The following is a 27,676-nucleotide window of genomic DNA, read 5'->3' on the forward strand; positions in this document are numbered from 1 at the left end:
CGCACGTTCACTCAGCAGCGGCGCTGAGTGAACGTGCGCCGCTTCTATAAAAATCCTTCTCCGCATTTTAAATTTTTTTTGGTACGTAGCTCCTTTTAGAAAATGGGCAGCGCGTAACGTAAATTGCGCAGCACGCGGCACATCATCACGTAGTCAACATGTAAGAAGAAGGATAACCTAACAGCGAGTGTGGCAGTTGTTGGCAGTAGTAGCCTACACGGTTGCAAAGTTAAGGTACGAACACACTGCACATCGCCGCGCGGCGAGTTTCAATAGAAAGTCAATGTATTTCGAGCGCCGCCGTGCGAACCGGCGGCCGGCGGCGAACGGTTCACGCGGCGCGGCCAGGGGCGGCGCGGCGCGAATGGGGCGGCGTGGCCGCCGCAGAAGTTGAAAATATTGAACTTTTCGCCGCCGGCCGCGCCGCGATAGCCAATCAGCGTTGAGCTCCTCCCGACGTCACTCACTTCGGGACCACGTGCACATTCAATGAGTCATCGGGCGGCGGCGGACACAAATGAGCCAAATGAGCCAAAATGATCACGCGGCGCGGAACCTGCAATTCGCGCGGCCAACCGCCGCACCGCGGAGTGCAGTGTGTTCGTACCTTTACATTGATTCCAGCAGCGAGTGAAGCGGAAGAGCTAAGTGTAGCGGAGGAAACTGGTGAATGTAGCTACCGCGCTGATTTGCTTGTATCACTGGTTTCACTTCAGAGGTGTCGGCCAGAACAGCACTTATGGCCAAAAACGTCAGATTATAAGCATGAGACTAGGAGAGGAGGAGTTGGGTTTATCCGCTCTTTATTTTCTTCTCTTTCACAGACACAGCAGCACACAGATCGTGGGAAAAGAACAAAGGGTTTAACTCTTAACTCAGCTCCTGATAAGACGTTGGAACAGCTGTTATTGCGACCATTGAATCGCAGCCGTTAAAACATGCATAAAACTATAACTTAGAACAGCAATCTTAGTCACACACGGGTGATTCCACAACTCAAACAAACATGTTGTACAAACTGTAGAATGATCGCTACATGCACGCTCGCACATCTGACCGAGCGAGAGGAGAAAGGAAACTACTAAAAAGACTCTCCAGCCGACTGACGTCACGGCCCTAACTGACAGCTACCCACACTAAACAAAACACAACTTAACACACTGTAAAGGTACGAACACACTGCACTCCGCGGCGCGGCGGTTGGCCGCGCAAATTGCAGGTTCCGCGCCGCGTGATCATTTTGGCTCATTTGTGTCCGCCGCCGGCCGCCGCCCGATGACTCATTGAATGTGCACGTGGTCCCGAAGTGAGTGACGTCGGGAGGAGCTCAACGCTGATTGGCTATCGCGGCGCGGCCGGCGGCGAAAAGTTCAATATTTTCAACTTCTGCGGCGGCCATGCCGCCCCATTCGCGCCGCGCCGCCCCTGGCCGCGCCGCCCCATTCGCGCCGCGCCGCCCCTGGCCGCGTGAACCGTTCGCCGCCGGCCGCCGGTTCGCGCGGCGGCGCTCAAAATACATTGACTTTCTATTGAAACTCGCCGCGCGGCGATGTGCAGTGTGTTCGTACCTTAAGAAGTATTAAACACTGTAACCTATAACTTTGGGGCCTTTTCTACACAAAGAAAGAAGGAAAGAGAGAGAGAGAGAGAGAGAGAGAGTGTAAGTTGCTAAAATGTGTCGCTACATGACCTCCAGTGTTAAAAACCCTCTGAGCCCTATCGTAATTTTATTTTATTTTATTTTATCTAGGCTATAAACCGTAACCTCCGTGCCGTTCTTCCTCTAGTAGACTATTGTGTGTGTGTGTGTGTGTGTGTGTGTGTGTGTGTGTGTGTGTGTTGTCGCTCTTTTTGGATCACTCATAGCCTTTACGGGAGCTTATATCCAGTCAGGAGCTTGTAGCCTAGGTATTTTCGGGAACTGTTAGATCCGATGTTGTTCTTTATTGCCATATAAAATCCGTTTTCATCGCGTATTTTAGTTAGGGATTTATGCTAATCGCCTGTAAGCATGTGGTCATTAGCATAAATGCAGGGAAAAAGCCTATGGACTTTTTAAAAGATTATGAATAGTTTCTATTATGTATAATTTATATTTATTTTAGAATTTTCTCATCACTTTTTGACTCCCAAGACTAAGAAGAAGTGTTTTAAGCAATAACAAGCTTAATCAATGTGCCTTTTTGTGTCATATCAATAATTGTGAGATGTTTTTAGCTTTTTTACTGTCAAATTGATAATTTCCTACATTCAAACGACATCACTGCAGCACACATATTCTTATAGTCCAGGTTGTGGCCCAAATAAATGATAGCTTGACAGCTATGCATTATAGGGGTGATGAATGCAATCTTACAGTTTTTGCCTAATGCTTACACTAAAAGTGGTTGCTATGCCCAAAGCATCACAACCTCTAACTTTTGTGACCATGCCCTAAACACAAGCACCAACCCTACAAACACAATAAGTGCTTTGCACTGTGTTTGAAATTCTCCAACACACTTCTTGCAAAACACTACACACTGTTTTTTACATAAGACACATTGTTCAAAAATTAAATCTCATGCAATCATTGGGAAAACACATCTATTTAAAATACAAAACAAAACTAAAATTAGAAAAGCACACAGACTTACACACATGAAAAATAAAAAAAATAAAGCTAATTGAATACCAATCAGTGAGAGCCTTAGCATTACAAATATACCTCAGGTTAGCTCAGCTGCTTTGTGAGACAGTACAAGAGTCAGGGGAAGAGGACAAGAGAGAGCGGCAGGAGGACAAGGACAAAGAAGGCAACAGACGGAGACAGGGTCACTATAGTGGACCATGTTATAGATCATGGCCTAACAATATAGGAGGCTGGGCAGAGAGTCCAGCTCAACTACACAGTAGCTCCATAATTACTGTAAGACATTTAGACTGGATATCAGGAATATTTTCGCCGTTGGTTCTCAAAGGATGACATTGCATGATGTCGATGAGGCGATGTGGCCAGACGCAAACAGGAGGTGGTAGGATTCATTCATTCATAATCCACCCTCCCCATTCCTTACAGCACTTATTTTTTTACTGTAATTGTTTCAGAGTTCATAGTGAGCCACTGAATTACTTGTTGAACTGCGATCCTACCTATTTGTTGTGTTTTTTTCTTTTTTTGGCAAAAACCATGAAATTGCAATATACACTTTTTTTCAGAAGCTTTTCTATATTTTTCATGTGTCTAAATGAAAATATAGTGGATCAATCTTTCCAAAAAATTCTTCAAGAGGTTGGATACGGCTAGCAAGGCGATATTTCCCCCGTTGCTTGGCAAGGGAGGACATTGCCTGTGACGTGGATGAGGTGATGTGGCCAGATGCCAACAGGAGACAGGATCCATAGCCTAAATGTCTTCCAATCATTCCCCTACACCACTATGTTTTGTAGAACATTCTAGTGGTACCATTTCTTGTGTGTCTTTGTGTTTGTTTGTTTTTACTTTTGCAAAAACCTGAAATGGCAAAATAAAATAAAAGATCTGAAGCGTTTACATTTTGATTCATGTGTCTAGATCAACTGTAGTGGATCAATCTTTCACAAAAAAATCTGTATGAGACTTTTAAAGTCAAAAACCATCCAAAGTACTGAATACAGCTGTGTTTTGCATAAAGCACATCTGTGTGTTGTTGCTGCTAGGAAAGAGTAATTCAAAAGTGCATGTGTGTATTGTTTTGATGCTAAAAACAGTTTTGAAATGGGATTGTTAGGTTTTGTTTCAAGAGCTTCATTTTGCCGTATAAGTTAGAAGATTATCCCCCTGTGCTTTGTCCTATTCGGCCTGTGTGTTAAGTTTTGACACATTGGGCCAAAGTCTGCAACATGTGTGTAAGCAATCGGCAAAAACTGTAATAAGAGAATAAATCCAGGCAAACCAAAACATCTCAAAAATGGCTTAGGGCTCAGAGTTTAAAAGGCTGGTACAAGCTCTTAAGGGTAGCACTGTGCACAATGTATATATACATAGTTAAATAATATATATTACATTTGCAGATGAGTCTAAAAAGCTGGGTGAAAAGGAAAGGCAGACGGGGACAATGGAGGAGCTGAGGTTAGTAAAGCAAATTAGGGAAGCAAACTTTCAAGCTAATGAGAATTTTCTTTTGGATTTGAATGCATAATGCTAGGTGATATTATTTGAACATTACAAATACATGTATATAGGGTAATTTGAAGGAAACAAATAAGATTTCTAGCATTTCTTACTTGTTGTTTAAGTGCTCAAGTTTATTACAGAAAATACAGGTAGACCAAGTAAGGGAGGAAAGAGAAGTGACAGAGAAGCAAGGAGAACAAAAGAGAGAGGGTGCAGTGGTAGATCCTGAGAGGTGTTTTGCCCATGATTGCAGGAGATTTCATTTTTGAACAATGTGTCTTGTGTAAAAAACAGTGTGTAGTGTTTTGAAAGAAGTGTGTTGGAGAATTTCAAACACAGTGCAAAGCACTTATTGTGTTTGCAGGGTTGGTGCTTGTGTTTTGGGCATGGTTACAAAAGTCAGAGGTTGTGATGCTTTGGGCATAGCAACCACTTTTAGTGTTTAAGCATTAGGCAAAAATCTGTAAATAAATTGTGCAAATTATTTTTGCGTTGTGGCATTTTTTGTTTAAATATTAATTTCTATACAAAAATGTCAAAATCTGTAAGACACAAAAGGCAAAGTTACAACATCAATAATCCTATCTACAGTAATACACAGGACTGTGTGAATAGGATTTAAGTGCATATTCTCCTCTCAAAGTGCACCAGATTCATGGATTCCAATGTACAGGGTACAAAAAAAAATTGGCCGGGGGGGCATGCCCCCGGACCCACCTAGAGGGTTCGGGGACCACAGCACCACTGCTGAGACAAATCCTGCGGGAAACACTGAGGCTGTATCTCGATTCAGGGGTTGCGGTCTACAAAGGCTGCATTTGAAGACCGATTGCGTCATAGCGGCGCGCAAAGGTTGTTCCATTTGCAAGGCTCCTTGCAAGGCTCCTCATATGCGGCCGAGAAATGCAGCCTTCATTTCACGGTTTTGAAGGCTGCATCAGATGTATCCTTCGCAGCCCAACATATCCCATGATTCATTGCGTTTTTTTCAGAGATGACATAAAAAATAACAAAACAGCAACGTGTTGCTCCATCTTCTTAACTTTTATCTTCCTTTCTTTTTTTCTTGTACTTTTTTTTCTTTTCGTCTGGTAGGCAACTTCTTTTTCTTTTTTCCTCTGTTGACAAGGCTGCCTCCGTTGGCAGCTATCAGGGTTGCTAGGCAGCACAGGAGCGGCGAGTCGTCACGCAAGGTAACGGCTTGTTAATTTACCAACACTCGTTCGGCCCTGGTTCGGCCTTCGAATCGGCCTTCATAGGCTATAGCCTTCATAGACCGCGAGACCGCGTCCTACCAAGGAGGCGGTCTCTGTAATGGGATACAGCCCATATCTCCATTCCACTTAACGACACCACTGACAAGAGTTCAGATGGCCAGAAAGATGATGATGGTGACTTTGTCATTGTGAGCTTTGCAGGCAGAACCACCTAGATCTGCTAGGCATTGTTTAAGAAAATTTACTTTCAATCTTTGTAAAATATTTACTTTATTTACTTTAAATAAACCTTAAATAAGTAATTGTCTTATGGATTTGTCTTGCATTACAAGTTTATGAGATATCAATGGCACAATTTACCCCATGGTATTCTCTCTTGTGGCACAACTTACACCACACGTGTGGCAAGTTGTGCCACAAGACAACTTTTTTTCCGAACGCTATATTTCTTAAACAGTTTATTCCAGATCCAAAGTTTTTATTGCCGGGGATGCACAACATCCTGAAATACATATGTATATATTTGAGGTGGAGACATAACTGTCAAGGCCTCACTTTAAAGTCACTTTTAGGCCTTTCACACCAAAAAGAACCATGAGCCAGTTCCAGGCTGGTGCTGGGGTCAGTTCAAAACTGGTTACAGCCTTATCCCAGTTATGAACCGGTTGGTTTCACATCGACCGGAGACAGCCATGGAGCCGGCAAGAGAGCGACGTCACTGTAAACGTGTGTGTACGTCGCCCGACGCTGCTGCTCTTGTGGCTAACGCTAAAGCTACAGCTAGCTTTAAGCACAACAACAGCGGCGAATACGTCTTATTTTTACACGTGTTGGCTCTCGCTTTGCTTTCCTAACCAAACAGGACCCATACAGCGTATTCTCGCCGGTCAATTTGATCGCTACGTTCGGTAATTATGTTATGTTTACGTCTCGTAGTAGCGGTGTTTTTAAATATGGCGGGCATGAGGTTTGAGTTGGTCTGGTTGGTCAGGATAATCCCTCCCCCGGCCGCTGGCGCAAGCAGTTCTTCTCAAACCCTGCTCAATACTGTTGTTTGAGTTGAACCAGTTTTTACAGCCCGGAGCAGGCTCTCTGGCGGTGTGAAACCAAAACACTGTCTCTAGCTCCGAACTAGCCCAGAACTAGCGCCGATTTTGCGGCGGTGTGAAAGGCCTATTTGAGTATAAAGTGGCACAACTTAGGCCACTCTCCCCTATATATAGGCTATAATTATTTTTTTCCAATTTTAATCGAAATGCACGGAGGGGATGCGTCCCCGTAACAGTAAAAACAGTACAGGGGTCGAAACACTTAAATATCCCTCCTAATTGTTTATATTCATTCCCCAATTATTAATAATAACACCCCTACAGTGGACCGTACCATCTTAAACTTGCCGACTTTCGGCTGGCCTTTGCCTCTCGTTGCAGGCGGCTGGTCAGCCTCCCGCAGTGCAGCAGGCAGTGTAGTGGTCCCAATGTAAGTTGTTAAGGTGCGAACACACCAAACGCGTTGGGTGCGGTGGCCATCGCGCCCAACGCGTCTGATCTGGCGCTTGGTCATTTTGTGTCAAAAAATGGTTAAACACGCCCAACGCTACGCAGCTAGTCTCCCCCCCCCCCCCCCCCCGATATATTTATTCCCCTAATCAACCATGGCTGCGATCAGACCCGACCCGAAACACAGCATCAGGGGATCGACGTACCCGTGTGTACGAAGTTTTAGCGAGATAGCTCAAAGAACATCAAAACGTCTTTGCGAGAGTGGCCGTTTTTCTGCATTTTGCCACGATTGCGACCTTCGATCGGCCGCAACTCGGGATTGGAGTTCGGAAAGCCCGCGGCGGCGGCTCGTAGAAGCGTTCTGGCCCGGCCGACGGGCGGGGCACCGCCGAAGCGGGGATTGGCGGTCAGCCCCGGGCTGCCCGTACTTTCAAAATCTCCGCGGGATTTTTTAGTTCTTATTCTTATTCTTATTGTGGAACCATGCACATCTGTCCCAGATGCTGCAAGAGAGGTCTGCAAATCACTAGATGTAATGTTTGGGTTGGCTTTTAACTGAAAAATAACTTTTTTTGTGGTGCTTGTGGATATTTTTGAAGGAAGTCTACTTCTAGGCAGATATTCAGTCACTCTTAAAGCTCTCCATTTGTAGATGATTTGCCTCACGGTGGACCGATGGAGCTCAAACTTTTTTTTAATTAATTTATAGCTGTCCCCAGACAAATGTGCAACATCAAAACTCTATTCCAGAGATCATCAGAGATTTTTTCCCCTTTGAGCATGTCTGACCTGTATGGGTTCAGTTTGGTGAGCATAAACTGACCTGGTTTGATCTCTGTTTTATCTAGTGCCGCCAAATTTCTTCCCTGAAGATCTCTCACTTCATTGGTCTATTTCATCACTCAATTTGGCCCATCTGATTGTGTTTACCTGCTCCATTTAAGCAATGCAGCTCAGGGTTCACAAACTTTTGCAGATACAACATTTGTCAAATAATTTGTTTTATCTGTTTTAACAGTTGATTTCTGTAAAAGAAAAATGTTGAATTGATAAACAAACATCTGTTATTTCATATAAAAAATACTGGTATTGATAAAAATGAATTAATAATGGTTAAAATAAATAAAATTCCAAAAGGCTCAAGGGGTTCACAAACTTTCACACAGCACTGTATTTGCTCACAGGCATAGCAAAGAGATAGCCAAATTGGATTAGGGTGTGGTTATTTTAGTTTGATTTTATTTTTCAGTATTAGGCCTACGCCATCATTTGGATTTGCCATGATTAAAAAAAACTAATTTTAAATGTATACATCCACCTTCTGTCATTCATCTTTCCGTCCCTACAACAATATACTTCACTGAAAATTTTATTTTTTTGGGCACATTTCGAATGGCGATTAATCGTGATTAATCCACAGCTACCCTGTGATTAATCTGATTAAAATTTGTAATCATTTGACAGCCCTAATTTCAACAAAACCGAGAAACCGATTTGGGCTTCCAAATGTCTCTGTATACACCCTGATAGCTTACAATTATTTATTCGAACCAGGGTTGATGGACAGTGTTTACGTTACTGTTTTAGATATCTTTAAATTAATGATACATTGGCATCTTTTCAGCTCCAAACAAAATCTCACCTTCTTCAATCTCTTTTTTATCGCTACATTCAAGTCAGGAGTGTGTCCCAGAATTCACCATCAAACCAAAGATGTTTTTCATGATTAACTTATCCTTGCAACCAAACTCTAAACGCTTGATAACCCGCTTCACAAATCCTTCCATGGTGCCAGACTGGTTCTGGGCATCTCAAAGAGGCCTGGGCGGGGGAGCAGGGTGTTCCAATGTCAGATGAACTGTGGCAGGAAGGGCTGTCCAGTGACACGTTCTATCAATTCTACACATAGATTACTCCAATGTAGAGTCTTTCACAGGCTTGACTATTCTAAAACTAAACTTAGCTAGTTATTTGACTCTGTTTCTCCCATGTGTGACGGATGTGGAACCGCTGAAGGCTCATTATCGTAGTTCTTTTGGTACTGTCCAGATTGGCTTCCATAACAGAATTCACAAGACAGTTTTAGTATTGAAATATAATTAACTGCTGATTCATGTGCTCTGTTGCTGTTTGTATTTTTATTTTATTTAACTCTGTATAGACTAGGCTCAGGCACATGCACAGATAGGCTATTTAATCCTTAAATATCCTACATTATGCTATTTTTTGGGTTCATATATTTATTTTGTGACTCTAGAAACTGTTTTAATGGTGTAAAGTCCAAAAAAAACTTTTAATTTCTCACAAGACGTTCTGTTTGGAGCCTTAACGGAAGTCTCTTTAGGACCCGACTGCCATCTGCACCGGTCTGCTCTGATTGACCAGGTTCCCTCGTGGCAACAGGCACCGCCCCCTAGCTTCACTGCTACACTGTCAAGTGAAAAGAGCGGACTGCAGTGCACATGCGGGCAGATTTGAGCAGGGAGGGAAGGGCCTGGGCATGTAGCAGCATTACCATACATGGAAATACCTGTTGAACACAAAGCGAAATGCAGAAAATTAGGCACGGCACCGTAGTGTTGAGTGCTGTGCACAGCCACCCCAAACAGTAAGCAGGGAATACGTCTAAATGCATGTACGTCATTACAACATTCATAGGTCAGAAAAAACGAAAATGCATAGGCCTAATAGGTGTTCTTTAATACTGACTGATGTTCAGGCAATCCACCTTCAAGCTATATTTTATTGTCTTTGTTGTGTATTGTGTGTATGTTTCTTTGTTTTGTTGTAAAAAAAAAAGCTTAAAATAAAATTTAAATTAAAATAAATAAATAAAAATCTTCTTCAGAATGTTTTGTGAATACGGCTCCTGGATTAGGTTTACTGATTGGGTCAACTTCATAGAGGTAAACATTATAATGAGGACGGCTGAATCTGGGCCGATTACATTTGTAGTCTTCTAGACCTGTGCTGACACATCATTCTTAACCAGAACAGACCATTTTTAAAGCAGATATTTTGTCGTAGCAGAAAAGTACATGATGACAGTTCCAAGGTACTGATAATATGCATCTTGGCTGACTGGCTGCATGGGTTAATGAAATACAGTTGTTACAGGACCATCATTAATTTCATTGATTAAACCAGTTTCTATTAAACCAAGTCAATTTGTCCGCTATGAAAAAGCAACTACTTGTGCCTCGTTTCCACCGAGTAGAGCAGGCCGGGTCGGAGCGGCTCGGTCCCGTTATTTTGGCTTTCCATTTGCCAAAAGTTGGGTAGGGTACGGATATAAGCGAGCCTAACTGCTCTAAGCCGCTCCCATTTTCGGTACTCCACCGTATGGGTACCAGCCGCCTGAAAGGGTGCCGAAAAGGTGGAGCTTTACACTGCTGTAGTTGATTGGTCGAAAGAATAATTTCCGCCGTGTGTAGTCACCTCGACAAGAGTAAAGAGAGTCTTGTGTTTTGGCGAAAAATGTGAGCGTGTGTGGTGTTTTTCCCCGTCATTAAATTAATCAGTTGGCTACACTGTGTCCCACTGCTACAATGTCACATAGCTGCCGCAGCCAGCACTGTTCGCTCACTGTCTCTGTCGGCTTGCACCGAGCCGTCTCTGTGCATTTACCGGCATTGGCCGCGTTTCCCAGATGCGTTAAGAGCCTCTTTGGGCAAAGTACTACTTTGGAGCGCTCTTAAGAACGCTGTGAAAGAAGAATGCGTTTCCCAGATTCGTTCTTAGCGAAAGTAGTACTTTCACTAAGATGGAACTGAAAGACGGAGCTGACCCACTCTTTCAACCTTTCTTAGCGACCAAATCGTCAGTGATCATGCCGCGTCAGGGAAATTTATTTCCTCCACTTTTCGAAATAATAAAACAATGCTCAATGCGGACCACTGGCGCAAGAAACATAGACTAATAGTAGAGAAAAAAAATGTTTTAATGAATTAGACGTTTACGTTTTCCACACACATGTGAGTTTATAGTAATACTACACATACAAAAAAAACATCAACAACCCTTCAACAACAGCATTTCACAGATATCAAAGAAACAGATTTAATTGAACTCAGCTGAACCTCATCCAGAGCGGCTCCACCTGCTAAAGGCGTTGCCAAAGTCGGCGCGTGTGAGAAACCATGGCTGCAATACAACACCTTCTCGCTGCGAACCAACAGCCTCGCCGTGCGCGAAGCCAGACGGTTTACATAAATGCATACGTGCGTCGGCACTTCTCCCCACTGGACGTGCTATCAGACCGGGCCGTCCAGGCAAAGTACTGGCTGCCCCGTGCGGAGATCCAACGGCTGATCTCTCTGGTGTCTCCACACATCCAGAGCAACCCGCTGCAATTTTGCCTTCAGCCCGGTCCAACAACCCGCAGCCCCTACCTCTTCACCACCATAGTCAGGGGGCCAAAACTGATATTAAAACTTTGTCGGACACTTTTTGTTACAAGCATACAACCTATCCAGTATTAATATTTAACCCCTAAACATGTATTCTAGCCAGGTTGTCAGCTGAGAAAATGTTTTTTTGTCCATTTTAACACTATATTCTTAAAAGTGGTAAAAGCGGATTTTTTCCCAAAGTGCTTCCTCTTTCTTCCATGTTACCTCCTGTAATTTGGGGCAAATGTGCAATATAATCCAATTCATGTGCAAGCATGATCTTTAAAAAATAATAATCAATAAATACCAAGAATATCACACCACAAGGGGCACTGTTGTGTCAGCACAGCTGTGATTTGGCATGAAGCAGCAGATCCAGTGAAGATGATCACAGCAGTTGTCAACAGTCAGAACAAAACTTAGAAAGGAGTATATCACACAATCACACAACAGATTAAGTTGGTCTATTTGTCTACAAAATACATGACCCTTGTGTCTATTCTCCTGGCATTCACAAAGGCACTGAGATGTGGTGACTGGAAGCTTTACATGTCTGCCTTCAAGAGCATAATGCCCTGGTTTGCTGCATATGATCACACCCACTACACAAGATGGTGTGCTGTATACATAGCAGACATGGAACATCTGGCACGGACGGCACCACAGGTCTACCAGGGCTTCCTAGATGGTGATTTTGTAGCCAAAGAGGCCAAACACAGCTTCAACAAGGTGCCATTTGATCTTTGCCTTGAGCACATCAACAAAACCGGAAAGGTTGCTGGAGGATTGGCAGTCATTACTCGAAATGAGACAGCTAGAAACCGTTGGTCCATCACCTACAATGAACGTGCATCTTTAGCACAGGACACTAGATCCCTGTTTGGACTGACACATGATGGAGAAGATGATGAAGACAACCACGAAGACTGCCTTCCATCAAGACTCAGAAGGGATAATGATGATGTCATTCAACTTGTAGACCAATTCCAGAGATATCATGTCTTCCAACTGGAGAATATGTATGAGTCGGTGTCTTTGACAACTGGTTATGTTGCTTCAGAAGATATACTGAATGACCTAACACATACTGCAAAGACTGGGAAACAAATGGTAACTGAGCTGGTGAAAAAAAGAATGAGCACAATGAACACAAACTTTCAGAACAGCCTCACTAAGAGAACACTCAAAACATTCTCAAATCTTTACAGAACCGATAGCAAACTGGGAAAACTCAAATCCAAGTGTGTGAAGGCTGACAGGGATATTTTCTGTCGCATCATTGTATCCATGCACAGTGGCAGAGAGGTTAACATACATGGGCTTCTCCAAGAAGAACTGTGTGCAATCCCCCCCTCACTTGCCACAACAGAGTCAGTGCTCAGACCTACTAGCAAAGCTGACTTAGCCACCATACTACAAGCTGGTGCAAAAGAGACAGGGCTAAGTCCATCTTTTGTGAGAACATGCACTATCATTGATGGAATGGCTTTAGTAAGAGCAATAGGAAAACCTCAAAATACACAAACCTTTGGGGATTATGCTGACATTTTCATACGGAAAGTGACTGGCAATCTACACTCACCGGCCACTTTATTAGGTACACCTGTTCAATGGCTTATATAAACAAAAAGCTAATCAGCCAATCACATGGCAGCAATTTAATGCATTTAGGCATTTAGACGTGGTTAAGACAATGTACTGAAGTCAAACCGATCAGAAAGGGGGTTTAGGTGACTTTGAACATGGCATGGTTGATGGTGCACGGCAGGATGGATCCATACTTTCATGTTGTTTACGCCAAATTCTGAACCTGCCATGTGAATGTCGCAACTGAAATCAAGACTCATCAGACCAGGCATGATTTTTCAATTTTCTATTGTCCAATATTGGTGATCCAGTGAGAATTGTAGCCTCAGTTTCCTGTTTTCAGCTGACAGGAGTGGCACCCGGTGGGGTCTTCTGTTGCTGTAGCCCATCTGCTTCAAAGTTGGACGTGTTTTGCGTTCAGAGATGGTATTCTGCATACCCTGGTTGTAATGAGTGGTTATTTGAGTTACTGTTGCCTTTCTATCATCTCGAAACAGTATGCCCATCATCCACTGACCTCTGACTTCAACAAGGCATTTTACGTCCACACAAATGCCGCTCACTGAATATTTTTTTCTTTTTCGGACCATTCTCTGTAAACCCTAGAGATGGTTTGGAGTGAAAATCCCAGTAGATCAGCAGTTTCTGAAATACTCAGAACAGCCCTTCTGGCACCCTCAACATTGCCATGTTCAAAGTCACTTAAAACCCCTTTCTTCCTCATTCTGTTGCTCGGTTTTAACTTCAATAAGTTGTCCCGTCCAGGTCTACATGCCTAAATAAATTGAGTTTCTGCCATGTGATTGGCTGATAAATGTGTTAACAAGAAAATGAACCGCTGTACCTAATAAAGTGGCCGGTGAGTGTACATGGGAACATTACTAGAGTGGATCTAGTATTTGATCAATCAGTACCTACAGAACTCCATAAAGGGTGGAACCACAGCAAAACGCAGCACCACTCTGCAAAACATTTGCACCATTGTAAGTAATGATGTAAATATGTCAGTTAACTGGAATAGTTTAATTGAAATGGACAAAAACAAGGCCAATCTGACACAATTCCTTTCAATTGAACTTGAAAGGCATGTCATTCAGTATGGTCATGAAATTGTAATAAGTTGGGGATTTGATGATGTTGAAAAAGTGGCAACGGCAGCTGGGATGGATGTTTCCCACCTACCACATGAAGAAGCAGATACCCGCATATTACATGCTGTTGATGCCACAACCAAAGGGTATGGAAGGCTCATCATTCAGAGACACAGATTTACTCTTGTTGTTTCTTGTGTTTGCACTCCTGCTGAGCCCAGACATTTGGATGAAAGCAGGAACTGCCAAGAAACCACGCTACCTTAAAGTGCATGGTATTAAAATGTCAAATGAGATTCTGAATGGTCTGTTGGCATGTCATGCCATCACTGGATGTGACACTACCAGTCAGTTCACTGGAATAGGAAAAAAGGACGTGAAAGTGTTCCAGCAGTGCCCTCATCTTCTCCACAACTTTGGTGAGGATGAAGTACCGAGTCCAGCTATTCCATCATAAGCAGAACAGTTTGTCTGCTAACTTTATGATCCAAAAACGACCAGCACTTCAATCCATGAAGTTCGCTGTGCCCTGTTTCGGAATGTGAAAGCCAATGTGGATAATTTACCACCAACTCAGGATGCCTTATCTCTGCACCTCATGAGGGCCCACTATCAAACAAAGGTGTGGAAACAGTCACTAGTGAGGGACCCATCCACAGTTGCTCTCACCAACCAGTTGTGGTTGGCACATGAAGGATGGCATGCTTGTCCCCCAGCTTTTAACCAAAGAACCTGTACAGGCCAAGTGCTCGGAGCTGACGATATGTGGATGTAAGGAAAGTGGAAGTCAGTTTAGTACCAGGCACCCTTGGGGTAATCCATGTTTTTATTGGGAAGGTATTAATTATCAAAACAGTAAACTCTTTTGTGTCCCTGACCAGTACTCAGACCTAGCACATGGTCCCTGGGTGCCTTCTGTTGGCTGCATACCTGAGTGTCACTGCTTGGATGGGGAAAAACATACCGTTGCCATATGACTATTATATAGTTATTACGACTAACTAGTCACTAACCCCTAACCCTAAGTGAGAGAGAACTAATTTTTAGGATGTAATTAATAACTATAGTGATACTGTATGTCAATTAAATATAATTTGTGTTACAACCTGGTACATTAATGAAGTCAAATAGCACCATAGACCACCATAAACTGTAGTGTGCTACATTTCCGCCTGAACATGTAAGTATTATAACTTGTGCAGAATTGCACTGTCTCTCCCTACAAGTTTTAAACTTGGCATGACTCATTCCCATAGATAGGGGTACTGATTTATAGAGGTTTTGGGATACCATGTTATGTTTCCAAGCTGATATTCACTTTGAAAACTGGTTCTCTTTAGGCGGAGATAGTTTTTTTCATGTTCTAGTTCTGTTTTCTCTTAAACTGTACAATAAATGTTTATTCTGACACTTCAGCAGACATCCCATGAGTGTTAGCTTTCATTTGATACCATTTTTATGTATATGGTCCTTGTGGTTGTGGAGATATTCAGCATTTATTGTTGGCATGTCGTATTGAGAAGGAAACCTAAAAAATGTCCTGAAATTGCTTGTAAAAGTCACAAAAATAAATTTTCAGCTTGACAACCACCCTAACATCTTACCTATGGGTGTCTTCTAACTAAAAAAATAGGGTGACAGCTTGTAACAAAACATGTCCGCAAAAGTCTTAACGGAAGCCCTTTTCAGAATTGGCCCCCTGACTACCAGTCACCAAGCACTAAACCATAAACCCACAACCACCACACATCACCCATATCAACTCTCAGGCCTGAAGGCTGAAATAAATAAACAGAACCAGCAGATGTAGGCTACATGTAACGTCCTGCACACTATGATTATTACTGCAGTGTCCGGGTGCTTTACCTGAAAGTCTGGCACTGGAATGCTGTTGAAAGGGCGCACAATACGCACACGTCATTAACCTACGCTTAGATACATTACAAATTGCCTGGGACTTTTTGTTGCTAGGTTTGACACCCTCATTTCAATGCAAAATGATCCACACAATACATGGTTGAAAAGAAACCAAAATAGTTTATTGAAACCATATGGGGGAGGGGTTACTCCGCGCTGTCTTTACTGCGTCTGCATCACCTGCAACGAAGGGAGATTGATTAGTGAAACCTTCTCACTCTTCCTTTTTGTTTGGTTCTGGAACTCCTGCCACTTCTTCCTCACAGCACGCCAGTCACGCAGGCCACATGGGCTGGAGGGGGACATATTTTCGGCTATGGCCTGCCTAACACGGTTCTTCACCGTGATGTTCTTTTTGCCCCTTGTTCCCCCGAATAAAACTGCCCGGTGCTGCCAGACCTCGTCCACTAAGACGCCCAACTCCTCCGCGGTAAACGACGGTGCCCGCTTGTTTATTTTGCTGCCGCTTTCTTCCATTCTCACATCACATGTGTGTGCCTATATCCACGGGGTATGCGCTAATGGGCTTGATTACTACTTTGATACACTTGTTGCCACACACACCCGCACCCACACACACGTTAGCCTACATGCGTAGCCTAATTCCACCTGTGTGGGGGAGACCACGGGGCGCTGTGTGTGACTTATGCGCTGATAAAGAGGTGGGTGATCGATTCGCCTGGCATCGATTTATTCAGTTTCAGCACGACCGCGGTGGACAGCTCCCACCAAAGAGCTTCTTTCGCTTCAACTTACGCGTTCTCCAAAGAAGGCACTTAAGATGGCATCTGGGAAACACCCGTATCTTAACGCTCGTTCTTTGGCGAACACTTCTTTCGACCCTTCTTTGGCCCCAAAGAACGATCGATTCTGGGAAACACGGCCATTATACGCTCACAACACGGGGGGAATAAATAAAGAAGCGGCTGGTTTGACCAAGCAAAAAACGAGAGACCGCTGGCTTGACCACAGTTGTTCCACAGCCCGATAGTTTGACTCATATTCTGGCGGCGGCTATCACAGTCCAGCCTAAACCCGCCCTACCATATTTAAATTATGTAGGAGAATTGACAAACGTAGTTAAAATTCACCACAATTTAATCTTGGAACATATTCCGATCCATGGAAAACTGTGTTGATCTATGAGAAGTTAAAGGCATATTTCACCGGTGGGAATATGAAGGTGTATTGAATTCTGAGATCCTATGTAGTATAAATGTGCATTTTGTTTTTAAATTGGTTCATCGTAGCCTGAGAAAAGGCAGAAAGAGTGTTTTATGGTCTCACTGTCTAACCCTACATTTCTCTTTCTGTGACGTCTCAGAATTCAATACACCTTCATATTCCCACCGGTGAAATAAGCCTTTAAGTTACAAACCAAAGAGTGTGTGTGTTTAGACAGCATAGAAATAAGATATTCCGTGATCATTTCTATCTATTTATTGTTCCACATACATTGAACATTAGAGGAACAGAATCATTGTTAGACCTGTGTGAAGTTTAATACAGGCCAAAGGAGGACCAACATATAAGCTAAAGTAATGTCAAATACAAACAGGAATGAAACAGTGATTATCAAGCTGCATGTAAAAGGTAGTGAATGCAGTGTGTTGGCTTCATATCATAAAAAAAGGTTAGTTCGAATCTTTAACATATCTTCCAATTTAACTGTAATACTTTTTAGGGCGCCCTCACAGCTGTCTAGGGCTGGCCCAAATAATTTGAATTTCCGAGTATTCATTTGTTAAATTAGTATTCGGAACTCAATTCAGTATTCGGAATATTAATTTTTTTTCCAATTTTTTTGTTGTTGCAAAAGTAGCTCAAACTGCAACATCTTTTGTCAGCAAATAATATTTAGATACACAAGTTATACAACAATTGTAAAATACAAATTAGACGTTCATTTAAAATATATTATTGAATTATTTTAACTTTGACCTAGTTGGCCGCTGACCTTTCAAAACGCAACCGGTGATATCAGCTGTAGGCTACGTGATGTTACCAGAGCGAGGCAAACTAAAAGCGGCACCAAGCGCAGTTAGGAGAGAGAGATGGAGGAAGAATAGATTATGTGTTCCTCTTAACGCTATACCACAACATTATCGCGATTTTGGAAGGAAAAGTAAAGCTTGGCGTAATGCTAACGTTAGCTTAGCTGTTTGTGTAGGCTACGTTCGCTATAAAGCGCTGCTATTGCCCATCATCATCAGTGAATTGCTTGCATTATGGGAATACGCAGTCAATAATGGATATAATATGGACACAAAAGACTATCAATGTTGGATCCTTGTATGGATTTATAAATCCCCGATGCATGTAACGAGATGAATTGAAAAGCTCCTGTAAGGGTTACGATGGCACAGAGGACAGCTGATTTGGAACGGAACAACAGCTGTTCGCTTCCACGGAGAAAAAGTAAGGAACTCGGACTGTATTACCGATCGAATTCTATTAAAGCATCAACAAACTACGCAGCATGCTGTCTCGGCTCACACACTCGGTTTCAGGGAGTACATTGGGATTATTAATGTTGGTTTTGATGGTTTGTTTTTTTAGAACGAGTATTCGAATACTCGCTCAACTGTCCAACTTGATCCGTGCCGTGCTTAAGCATGATTGTCCCCTTTCCCTCCTCCTTCGCTGGCCAGTCCCGGCCTGCACTCACACTGCTCCTAAAGATCTGGGCCTGCCAATACCTCACCATGTCTTAATGCGGGCAGGTTTGGATTCTGGAGAGTATTTGTATCCGATTGTTTTTGAATATTTTTATCCGGCCAAATTCGCAGCAAACATTCCACTTCCAAATTGCCGTTCGGCAAATTCTTTCTAAATGTCTGTTGTGCGCATGGCGTATTGAGAACAGTCTCATAAACTGACATCAGGATAGCCACCTGAATGCGTGCTAGTGCTGACTCGTGCTTGTACATAAGCATCTGTACCGTGCCAAAGCTCACCTCTTCCAATCGGGACCACCAGGCCAAGGAAGTGTACCGTGTACGGAGCACTCTCACTAGTCAAACAAACTAGATTTTAGCCGTTAACCATGGTTGGTACAGCTTGCCTAGTGTGAGTGCACCCTTAGACACTATACTTTCTGGACTGGTTGTGACTATATTAATTATTTGATGTGATGTATCCTAGACTTAATATCACTCTAGGTTAGGTTATAGTAGGTGAAATAGCTGGACTTGACCTTTTTCCCTGAACTAACCAGACACATGTTGGAATCATGTTATCTGGAATAACTTAAACACATGGAAGTTAATACATAAAGGATACATACAGTTGTTTGTGCACTTTGGTAGAAGAAATAAGTGTGTACAATATAAATTGTATATTAAAACTCTTAATAACATTCTATTTTCACAAATAAGGCAGGTACGAGAGTTACATGCTTTGCCTTTGGCATTAAGAAAAGTCACAATGTGGTAAATCCTCCGCAGCAGAATAAAAGAACAATGTGGAAACACTTCCCAGATCATAGACACACCCCAGCACTCACACAATGTATGGCCAATGAGATTCATGACTGAGTACAAGGCAATTCAATCGCTCCGAAGAAAAACACTATATTAAGAATACGAAGCATTCCTTGGGTCACCTGTCTCTTTTTCAGTACTGACAAGGTTATAGACAACACGGTTTGTAGAAGGTGGCCCTTGTTCTGTGTAGGGGTGTCAGGGTTCAAGCTCTGGATGGACAAGGCACTCATTTAGGTCCAGGTATTAGTCATGTTCATGATCCACCTCCTGTTGGAATGGGGCAGAACAAAGGTTCCCCTTATATGGACTTGACTATATTCTGACTGTCATATGCACTGAATGAAAGCTGGTGAAGGCTTAGCTTCAGACAGAGACTGCAGGGCCGGGATAGGGTTCCCCATCACACCAGAAGTCGTCTGGCTGAGGGATTTCTAGCAGCCATGTCTGCTCTTCTTTCCCCTCTCCCTGCTGCTCCTCTCCAGCCTCTCCCTGCTCCCCCCTGTGCAGCACCTTGTAGTAGTGACAGTCGCGGCCATGCTCTGGGTTGTAAGGAGGAGCCAGGATATCCAGGAAAGCAGCCGGGCCGTCCAGCGCATCCACCTGGTGCAGGTTGTCCCGAACAGGTGTGAGCAGACAGGGCCCGCTGCTCTCTGAATACCCACACACTGAGCGCAGCACGGAGCGCCGCACAGAGCCCGCCTCAAAGCCAGCCAACGCAGGCTGGAAGGAAGGCACTGCCAGGCTAGCCTCCAGCCGGTCCAGACAGCGCACACTCACCTTCCCATAGAGAACCTGAACAGGAGATAGGAGAAAATCCAACACATAGGTTATCAGGGCAGGACTCACAAGACATCCACTTGGACATATGCTGATAATAAAAAAACAAGGGCTGTCCCCTGACAATGTTCCCAGTGGAATTGCAACTGCCTGTTCAATACTGAGATTCAACTGTTCGTTGTAGGATTACTATACTATAGGCAATCAGAAAAATTAAATGGAGTTAGCTATTACAGTGCAAAACATATCCATTAACTTCCGGCAAAACAGCATATTAGAACTTAAAAAACTGAGCTTACTGTAAACTACTATTCTTAATGGGCCAGCCAACTGGCCTGACCTGCACGATTATGGCCAAAATGATTATTCAGTCATTTTAGTGAGTAAAATATTTCTATTGGATTGTCACGTAAACATAACACAGCTTTCATATCCATGTGATCGACTATGCAATATTCCTGCTAATGTACAAATATTTGCATTAAAAAATGTATCCTCAGTATTAACCTGAAGTCAATGCATTTCCACAGAGAAAAATACAAATCAAAATATTGTACCAAAACTTTACACAAAATCACATCCACAGAGCACTTCTTTAACTTTTCCTTGTGCTACATTTCTGTTAAATAACACATCTTTGCAGACAAAGGTGTTTAGTCACATGACCTCATTGCATCCCCTTGAAGCAAAATATAAACTATTTTACTCCATTCATTGTACCTGCATGATGGACGTGTATAAAACTTGATTTTGAACTAAATAAAATTGTGTCCAAAATGTATAACTAAAATAATTATACTTTGTCAAAAGGAATCACAACCTATATGGCGCTACCATGCCAGAATTTTATTTGAAAGGACGGACACAGAAAGTGGCAGGTAACACTCAGCAACACTCCACGTTAGTTAACCAGTGTTGCTTCTCATGCCTTCACTGGCAACCATGCTCCCAACCGAGGTTTCATCTGTGCTTCAGGTAATGTGAACGCCGGTGAAACAGAGGCACTGACTGTAAGGAGTTGTTATTGGGTGATAAATCCGGCGCACCAGACAAAGAGACTCACCGGGGGATGTATGTGATTTCACACGCGCAGATATCTGCTCTTGCTCGCACAATAAGCAGCCTCCGCTCGCTCGTGGAGTGCTTTCTATCTATGTGGGCGGAGCCACTGGACTTTGATTGACAGCTCTCTGGGAGCCTGGGGTTGCCAGGTTGGAGCATGGACAGGGGAGTGATTGATTTGGTTCAAGTACATGTTCAAAAATATCGCACAGTCATGTAAATGATATCGTGGGAAGCCAAAATCATAATTGAAATAAAAATTCGATATAATGTGCAGCCCTACCTGCACCCCATAGAGAATCTATAGGCTATTGTCAAAGAGAAGATGAGACACTAGACCAGACAAAACAGACAAGCTGAAGGCCACTATCAAACCAACCTGGGCTTCATAACACCTCAGCAGTGCAACAGACTGGTAGCCTCCATGCTAGACTGCATTAATGCAATAATTCATGCAAAATAAAATCCCAGACCAAGTATTGAACGATAAATGAACATACTTTTCCGAAGGTCATTATTTCTGTATTATAAAGCCTATTTTTGATTGGTCTTATGTAGGGCGCCATTGCCAACAAATCCATAATTAAAAGTGCCGGCAATACATTTTATTATCGATTTGTTGTGTCGCACGATTAATGTGTCACTCGCTGTGTTGTGTCGCTGTTTACTTCACATGAAGAAGAGTGAAGATAGATTATTCACAAACAAAGCCAGATGTCTGCAGCTGCTTGAGTGAGAGACTATAGAGGCAGGCAGCGCTGGGACGGACGGTATACTGATAGTAGAAAATGACCACAGCACCCCAATGCTAATTCAGGCTTGATTAGTACCTGTACTTTATGAAAGCATGCATTTTAATAAGAGCTGTATTTTTGACTTGCGTCGCTGTGTGACAGCGGGCTGCATGTGGGTGTGTCTGCAGCTCTGTGTATAACCAGCAGGGGACCACTGATGAGTCAAGTGATTCTGGGGATGCTGCACCGTATTAAATTTAATATTTTTCTCTTCTTCTGTGATGCCATTTGTAGACGGTCCCTGTGCTTTCCCCCTCATGGCCCGCTCCACAGAGACCAATGTTATATTAGTAGAGCTTACAGGACATCTTGTTTCGGTGAAAATGAGGCTGTAGCCCATTGTCTGCTTCACAGCGATAGAAAGGATGCATGGTGTGGGTTTTAATAAGGCTTTGCTTATGAGTTAATGATAAGTTGGAAATTAGCCTGTTGTCCAGGGGTGGAGTTTACATGGTGGCACCCGTACCCCCCTGTTGTTAAAGCTATTTAATATCAATATTTAATTAAAAAAATTAAGTTGACAGATGTTCAAGCAGCAACATTTTTTTTTTTTTAATAATATTCTGTTTAAAAAAATCTGTAAATTAAAAATGTATTTTGTCATCCAATTGTTCAATCAATAATCAATCGATTATTAAAATAATCGTTAGTTGCTGCCCTAGTCTTAATGTAATATTCTAACATTTTGAGATGCTGGATTATAATGAGCTGTAAGCCGTAATCAGCCAAATTAAAGTAGCTATAAGTAGGGGTGTAACAATAGATGTATTCGTACCGAACCGTTACAATACAGGCCGTACCAAACCGCTCCGTACTGCAATACATACTAATGTATACTTGAAAGTATGTGAACCCCTTGAGCCTTTTGGAATTTTATTTATTTTAACCATTATTAATTCATTTTTATCAATACCAGTATTTTTATATGAAATAACAGATGTTTGTTAATCAATTCATAATTTTTCTTTTCCGGAAATCAATTGTTAAAACAGACAAAACAAATGATTTGCCAACTTTTGTATGTGCAAAAGTTTGTGAACCCTGAGCTGCATTGCTTAAATCGAGCAGGTTAACACAATCAGGGGGGCCAAATGAGTGATGAAATGGACCAATGTAATGAGAGATCTTTTAGGGACGGAATTGGGCGGCATTAGATAAAACAGATATAAAACCAGGTCAGTTTAGGCTCACCAAAGTGATCCCATTCAGGTCAGTTAGCCAAGAGTAAAGGAAATCTCAGAGGATCTCAGGATTAGAGTTATGATGTTTAAGATTTGTCTGGGGACAGCTATAGGACATTGATTTAAAAAAAAGTTTGAGCTCCATCGATCAACCGCGAGGCAAATCATCTACAAATGGAGAGATTTAAGAGTGACTGAACATCTCTCTAGAAGTGGACTTCCTTCAAACAAATCCACAAGCGCCACAAGAAAAAGTGATTTTTCAGTTAAAAGTAGGGCCCGACAGATATATCAGTCGGGCCCTACTTTGTCACAACTTGCTTGTTGCTTGTCACAACATAACCGCTGTAACGCCCATTGATTGACTCCGGCTCCTTTTACTGATGCTTTAATGTTGCAGTCTTGTAGACATCATCACACCGTAGAACTGATGGCAGACATGAAATTAGCTTAACACTAATACAATTATCTAAGAGCACATAAGTTCTTCAAAGCAATTGAAAATTAAACAAAAGCACAATACTGACCACTTTGCCTGCTTGTACCAATGGGGTTAAACGAAAATCTTGCTTGGAGTAAATCTTGGCAATAAACCTTTACAAATAAAAACGTGGCTCGTCTGCCGCTGCACCGCTAGCTTCTGGCAACTTCCGGATAAAAACAACGAATAAGACAAAGAAATAAAGCAACAGGTACATTTACAAAAAATTACGCAAGAGTCCACCTTATGGTAAAAGACTGAATTACACATAAAACTTGGCAGAGCAGGAAAAAACTGCCTGCAGTCAGGGCTGGACTGGGACAAAAAATCGGCCATGGCAGCCCACCATGATTATTTATACGATATGCGGAGGCAGGGGCGTTGCACCAAATTCTGGCCCCCTATACAGAAAGTCTTTCTAGGGGGGAATGCTCCCCCAGAAGATTTTTTTTTTAAATGTTAAAGTAAAATTCATCAATCTGGTGCACTTTGAGGAGAAAACTAAGGCTAAAAATATATATATTTTTTTTATGGACCCGGCCCGGCCCAAAATGCCTGCCGGCCCACCGGGCATTGCCCGGTACGCCCGATGGCCAGTCCAGCCCTGCCTGCAGTTACAACCGCCATGTTTGGGCTAAAACGCAACTCTGCCTGCCACCAAGAGAACCTTCTCCCAAGTGAAGAACAGCGGTGGCAAATTGTCTGCAAATCTCCAGATGTAATGTTTGAGTTGGCCTTTACCAGACAAATCACTTTTCTTGTGGCGCTTGTGGATATTTTTGAAGGAAGTCCACTTCCAGGCAGATGTTCAGTCACTCTTAAAGCTCTCCATTTGTTGATGATTTGCCTCAAGGTGGACCGATGGAGCTCAAAATTGTTTTAAATTAATTTATAGCTGTCCCCAGACAAATGTGCAACATCACAACTCTATTCCTGAGATCCTCTAAGATTTTCTTTCCCTTTTAGGTTTCTGACCTGTATGGGTTCACTTTGGTGAGCCTAAACTGACCTGGTTTGATCTCTGTTTAATCTAGTGCCGCCCAATTTCTTCCCTAAAGATCTCTCACTACATTGGTCCATTTCATCACTCAATTTGGCCCATCTGATTATATTTACCTGCTTCATTTAAGCAATGCAGCTCAGGGTTCACAAACTTTTGCACATACAAAAGTTGGCAAATCATTTGTTTTATCTGTTTTAACAATTGATTTCCGGAAAAGAAAAATGTTGAATTGATAAACAAACATCTGTTATTTCATATAAAAAATACTGGTATTGATAAAAATGAATGATTAATGGTTAACTAAATACATTTCCAAAATGCTCAAGGGGTTCACATACTTTCGAGTAGCACTGTATGCCAAATGTACAGGCTTGATTTGATTGTGGTACGGAACTTACACTTTATTTGAGAAGTATTTTATATATTGGAGACCTTGGTTGTTGGTAGCAGTATTTTATTTTTTATACTTTCTGAAAAAGACCTATAATGCCTCGTTTCCACCGAGTAGAGCAGGTCGGGTCGGAGCGGCTAAGAGCGGGACAGCTCACTTTTAAGAATCTCGGTGGTGTTTCCACCGCCGACCCTACCCTTACTGGTAGGGCGGAGTTTAGGCTGGACTGCGATAGCCGCCGCCAGGACATGGGTCAAACTATCGGGCTTTGGAACAACTGTGGTCAAGCCAGCGGTCTCTTGTTTTTGCTTAGTCAAACCAGCCGCTTCTTTATTTATTCCCCCCGTGTTGTGAGCATATTACACCGGTAAATATGCACAGAGACGGCTTGGTGCAAGCCGAAAGAGACAGTGAGCGCTGGCGGCGGCAGCTACGTGACATCGTAGCAGTGGGACACAGTGTAGCCCAATGAATAATTTAATGACGAGGAAAAACACCACACAATAAACAGTGATGAGCTTAAATTTTTCGCCAAAACACAAGACTTTCTTCACTCTTGCAGAGGTGACTACACACGGCGGAATTATTCTTTTGACCAATCAATGGACATTAGTGTGTAGCTCCACCTTTTCGGCACCCTTTCAGGCGGCTGGTGCCCCAACGGAGGGGTACTGAAATAAGAGCGGTTAGACTCACTTATATCCGTACCCTACCCAACCTTTGGCAAATGGAAAGCCAAATTAACCGACCCGACCCGCTCTACTCGGTGCAAACGAGGCATAAGCTGCAATTGTAGTTAATGCTGCACACATTGTGTTTTTTTTTTTTCCTCTTAATTGAGAACCGTACCGAACCCTGACTTGAAAACCGAGGTACGTACCGAACTGTGACTTTTGTGTACCGTTACACACCTATCTATAAGGAGTTTCTGGCGACACCTTTGGACAAAAGCAGTAGTTTTTATACGTCACCAGCGCCCTAGTGTGAGCCGGTGGCGCCTGTATTTGTTTTGGAGGCGAGTGAATACCTCCACCAAGGGAGACTGTAGACGCGTAGCGATGAGATTATGTACAATATGTGAATTTGTCAGATTAATAACAGTAATATGACGATGGTGAAGCAGATGTTTTAATTTAGTAGTGTTCATGAACACAGAATGTTCCGGTCTGCCTGCCGTAGATCGCTGCCGGGAATAATTAGAATATAATAGTATTAATTAGCATTAATAAAAATAACACTGGTTTCACTGATGGTCTTGTTTGCTGTTCCAGGTCTTTTATGATCACAAAAGGAACTATTCAACTGTTTGATTGACATTTAAAAGTTCCTCGAAGGAGGTTTGACAGAAAAGGGCCTGACATATTGTGGAATCTTGAGAAGGAGGCTGTATGAAAGTTTCACTTTTTGAATTAAATGACTGCATAAAAAACTTTTCCATGATATATATTTTTTTCGGATGCACTTGTAAGTGAAACATTATTGTAGGCTCATACCAATTGGGGCTGAGAGCTGCTTGTATAAAGCCAGTAGAGTAGCCCATAGCCTTATAGGCTCCAGATCGATACAGTAACATAATAGACATGCGGTGTGAAAGACCTTGAGCATCCCGTTCATTCCTGGGTGGTCGTGCAGTGGGATGGAGGCTCCGCTCCTCAGCAGGAACACGCCCATGCTGAACACCTCCGTCTCACAGATGTGCATGTAGGAGACCGGGGGGCCGTGGAGCCCCGCCGCCCCGAGGCTAGGGCTGCTTTTCCGGGGAGCAATGTTCAGGTCTGAAGCCCGGAGCGCAGTCACCAGAGAAATTAGTTCATTCTGTTGGTCCGCGATCAGGTTATCCTCCCCGTTGGCCGAACAAGTGAAGCCTTTAAAGGTGATGTGGGCTTGCTTTGCTATCTGCTGGATCAGAGGAGTTTCACTGTCCCGCGGCATTCTGGCTGCGGGGAAGAGAAAACTAAACGATTATCCGTGAGTCTCTGGCACTGTTCCGACGCAAATTGTTTTATAAGGCCTTACAAATCATCCACTTTCACCGACTGTCCACCGCAGCTGCTCGGTCTGCCTTCAAAAAAGACAAAATGTGAATTTAATTCAAAACAAACCCCAATTCATGTTAACATTCAACATTACAGTCTCTCCTCCAGTCATTTCCCACCGACTCGCCTCCTCGTCTCTGCTCATGGCGCATGCGCACCAACCGAAAAGCAGCGTGGGATATGAAGTTTGATCATAAAGTATTAAGTATTCTCATTCACGTAAACATGAACAGTGAAGCACTGTGTACTCAGAACGTATTAAAAAATGTATGTGTGTATGGTTGTGTAGGACTAGGGCATATACTAATATACCCAAAGCGGTCAAATAAGATGACTTTCATTTTAGTGAGACTTCATTTCCCAGAGGTCTTCAGGAGCCAACAGGGATGGAGAGGGGAAGGCCAGTCAGGGCATTGAACTCTCTGTCCAACATTAGGCAACATCCACTACTCCAGCGTGAGGATTTGAGACAGAGTAGATGTGTGTGGCTCTAACAGCTGTTGAGAACCTGCACATTAAAGTCAGAATCCATAGCCTAGTTAAATTACACCATTAGACTATGCCATTTAAAAGTAGCTTCTCCAGAATGTTGTGGACTGTGAGGAAGAGTATTATGGCCAGGAGAG

The 27,676-nt window shown here is 42.8% G+C and overlaps 1 protein-coding gene across 1 annotated transcript; it reads right to left on the reverse strand.

Moving 5' to 3' along the window:
- Positions 1 to 17,265: 17,265 nt before the first annotated feature.
- On the reverse strand, positions 17,266 to 27,161 carry adoa (2-aminoethanethiol (cysteamine) dioxygenase a). Its single transcript, XM_080048901.1, has 2 exons — positions 26,611 to 27,161; positions 17,266 to 20,117 (listed from the first exon to the last, which is right to left on the reverse strand). The coding sequence occupies exons 1-2, from the start codon at positions 26,944 to 26,946 to the stop codon at positions 19,689 to 19,691; spliced, it is 765 nt and encodes a 254-aa protein (XP_079905027.1). The 5' UTR covers positions 26,947 to 27,161; the 3' UTR covers positions 17,266 to 19,688.
- Between the last annotated feature and the right edge of the window lie 515 nt (positions 27,162 to 27,676).

Source organism: Ammodytes marinus (genome assembly GCF_949987685.1).
Source record: "Ammodytes marinus genome assembly, chromosome: 20".
Taxonomy (NCBI): Eukaryota; Metazoa; Chordata; class Actinopteri; order Uranoscopiformes; family Ammodytidae; genus Ammodytes; species Ammodytes marinus.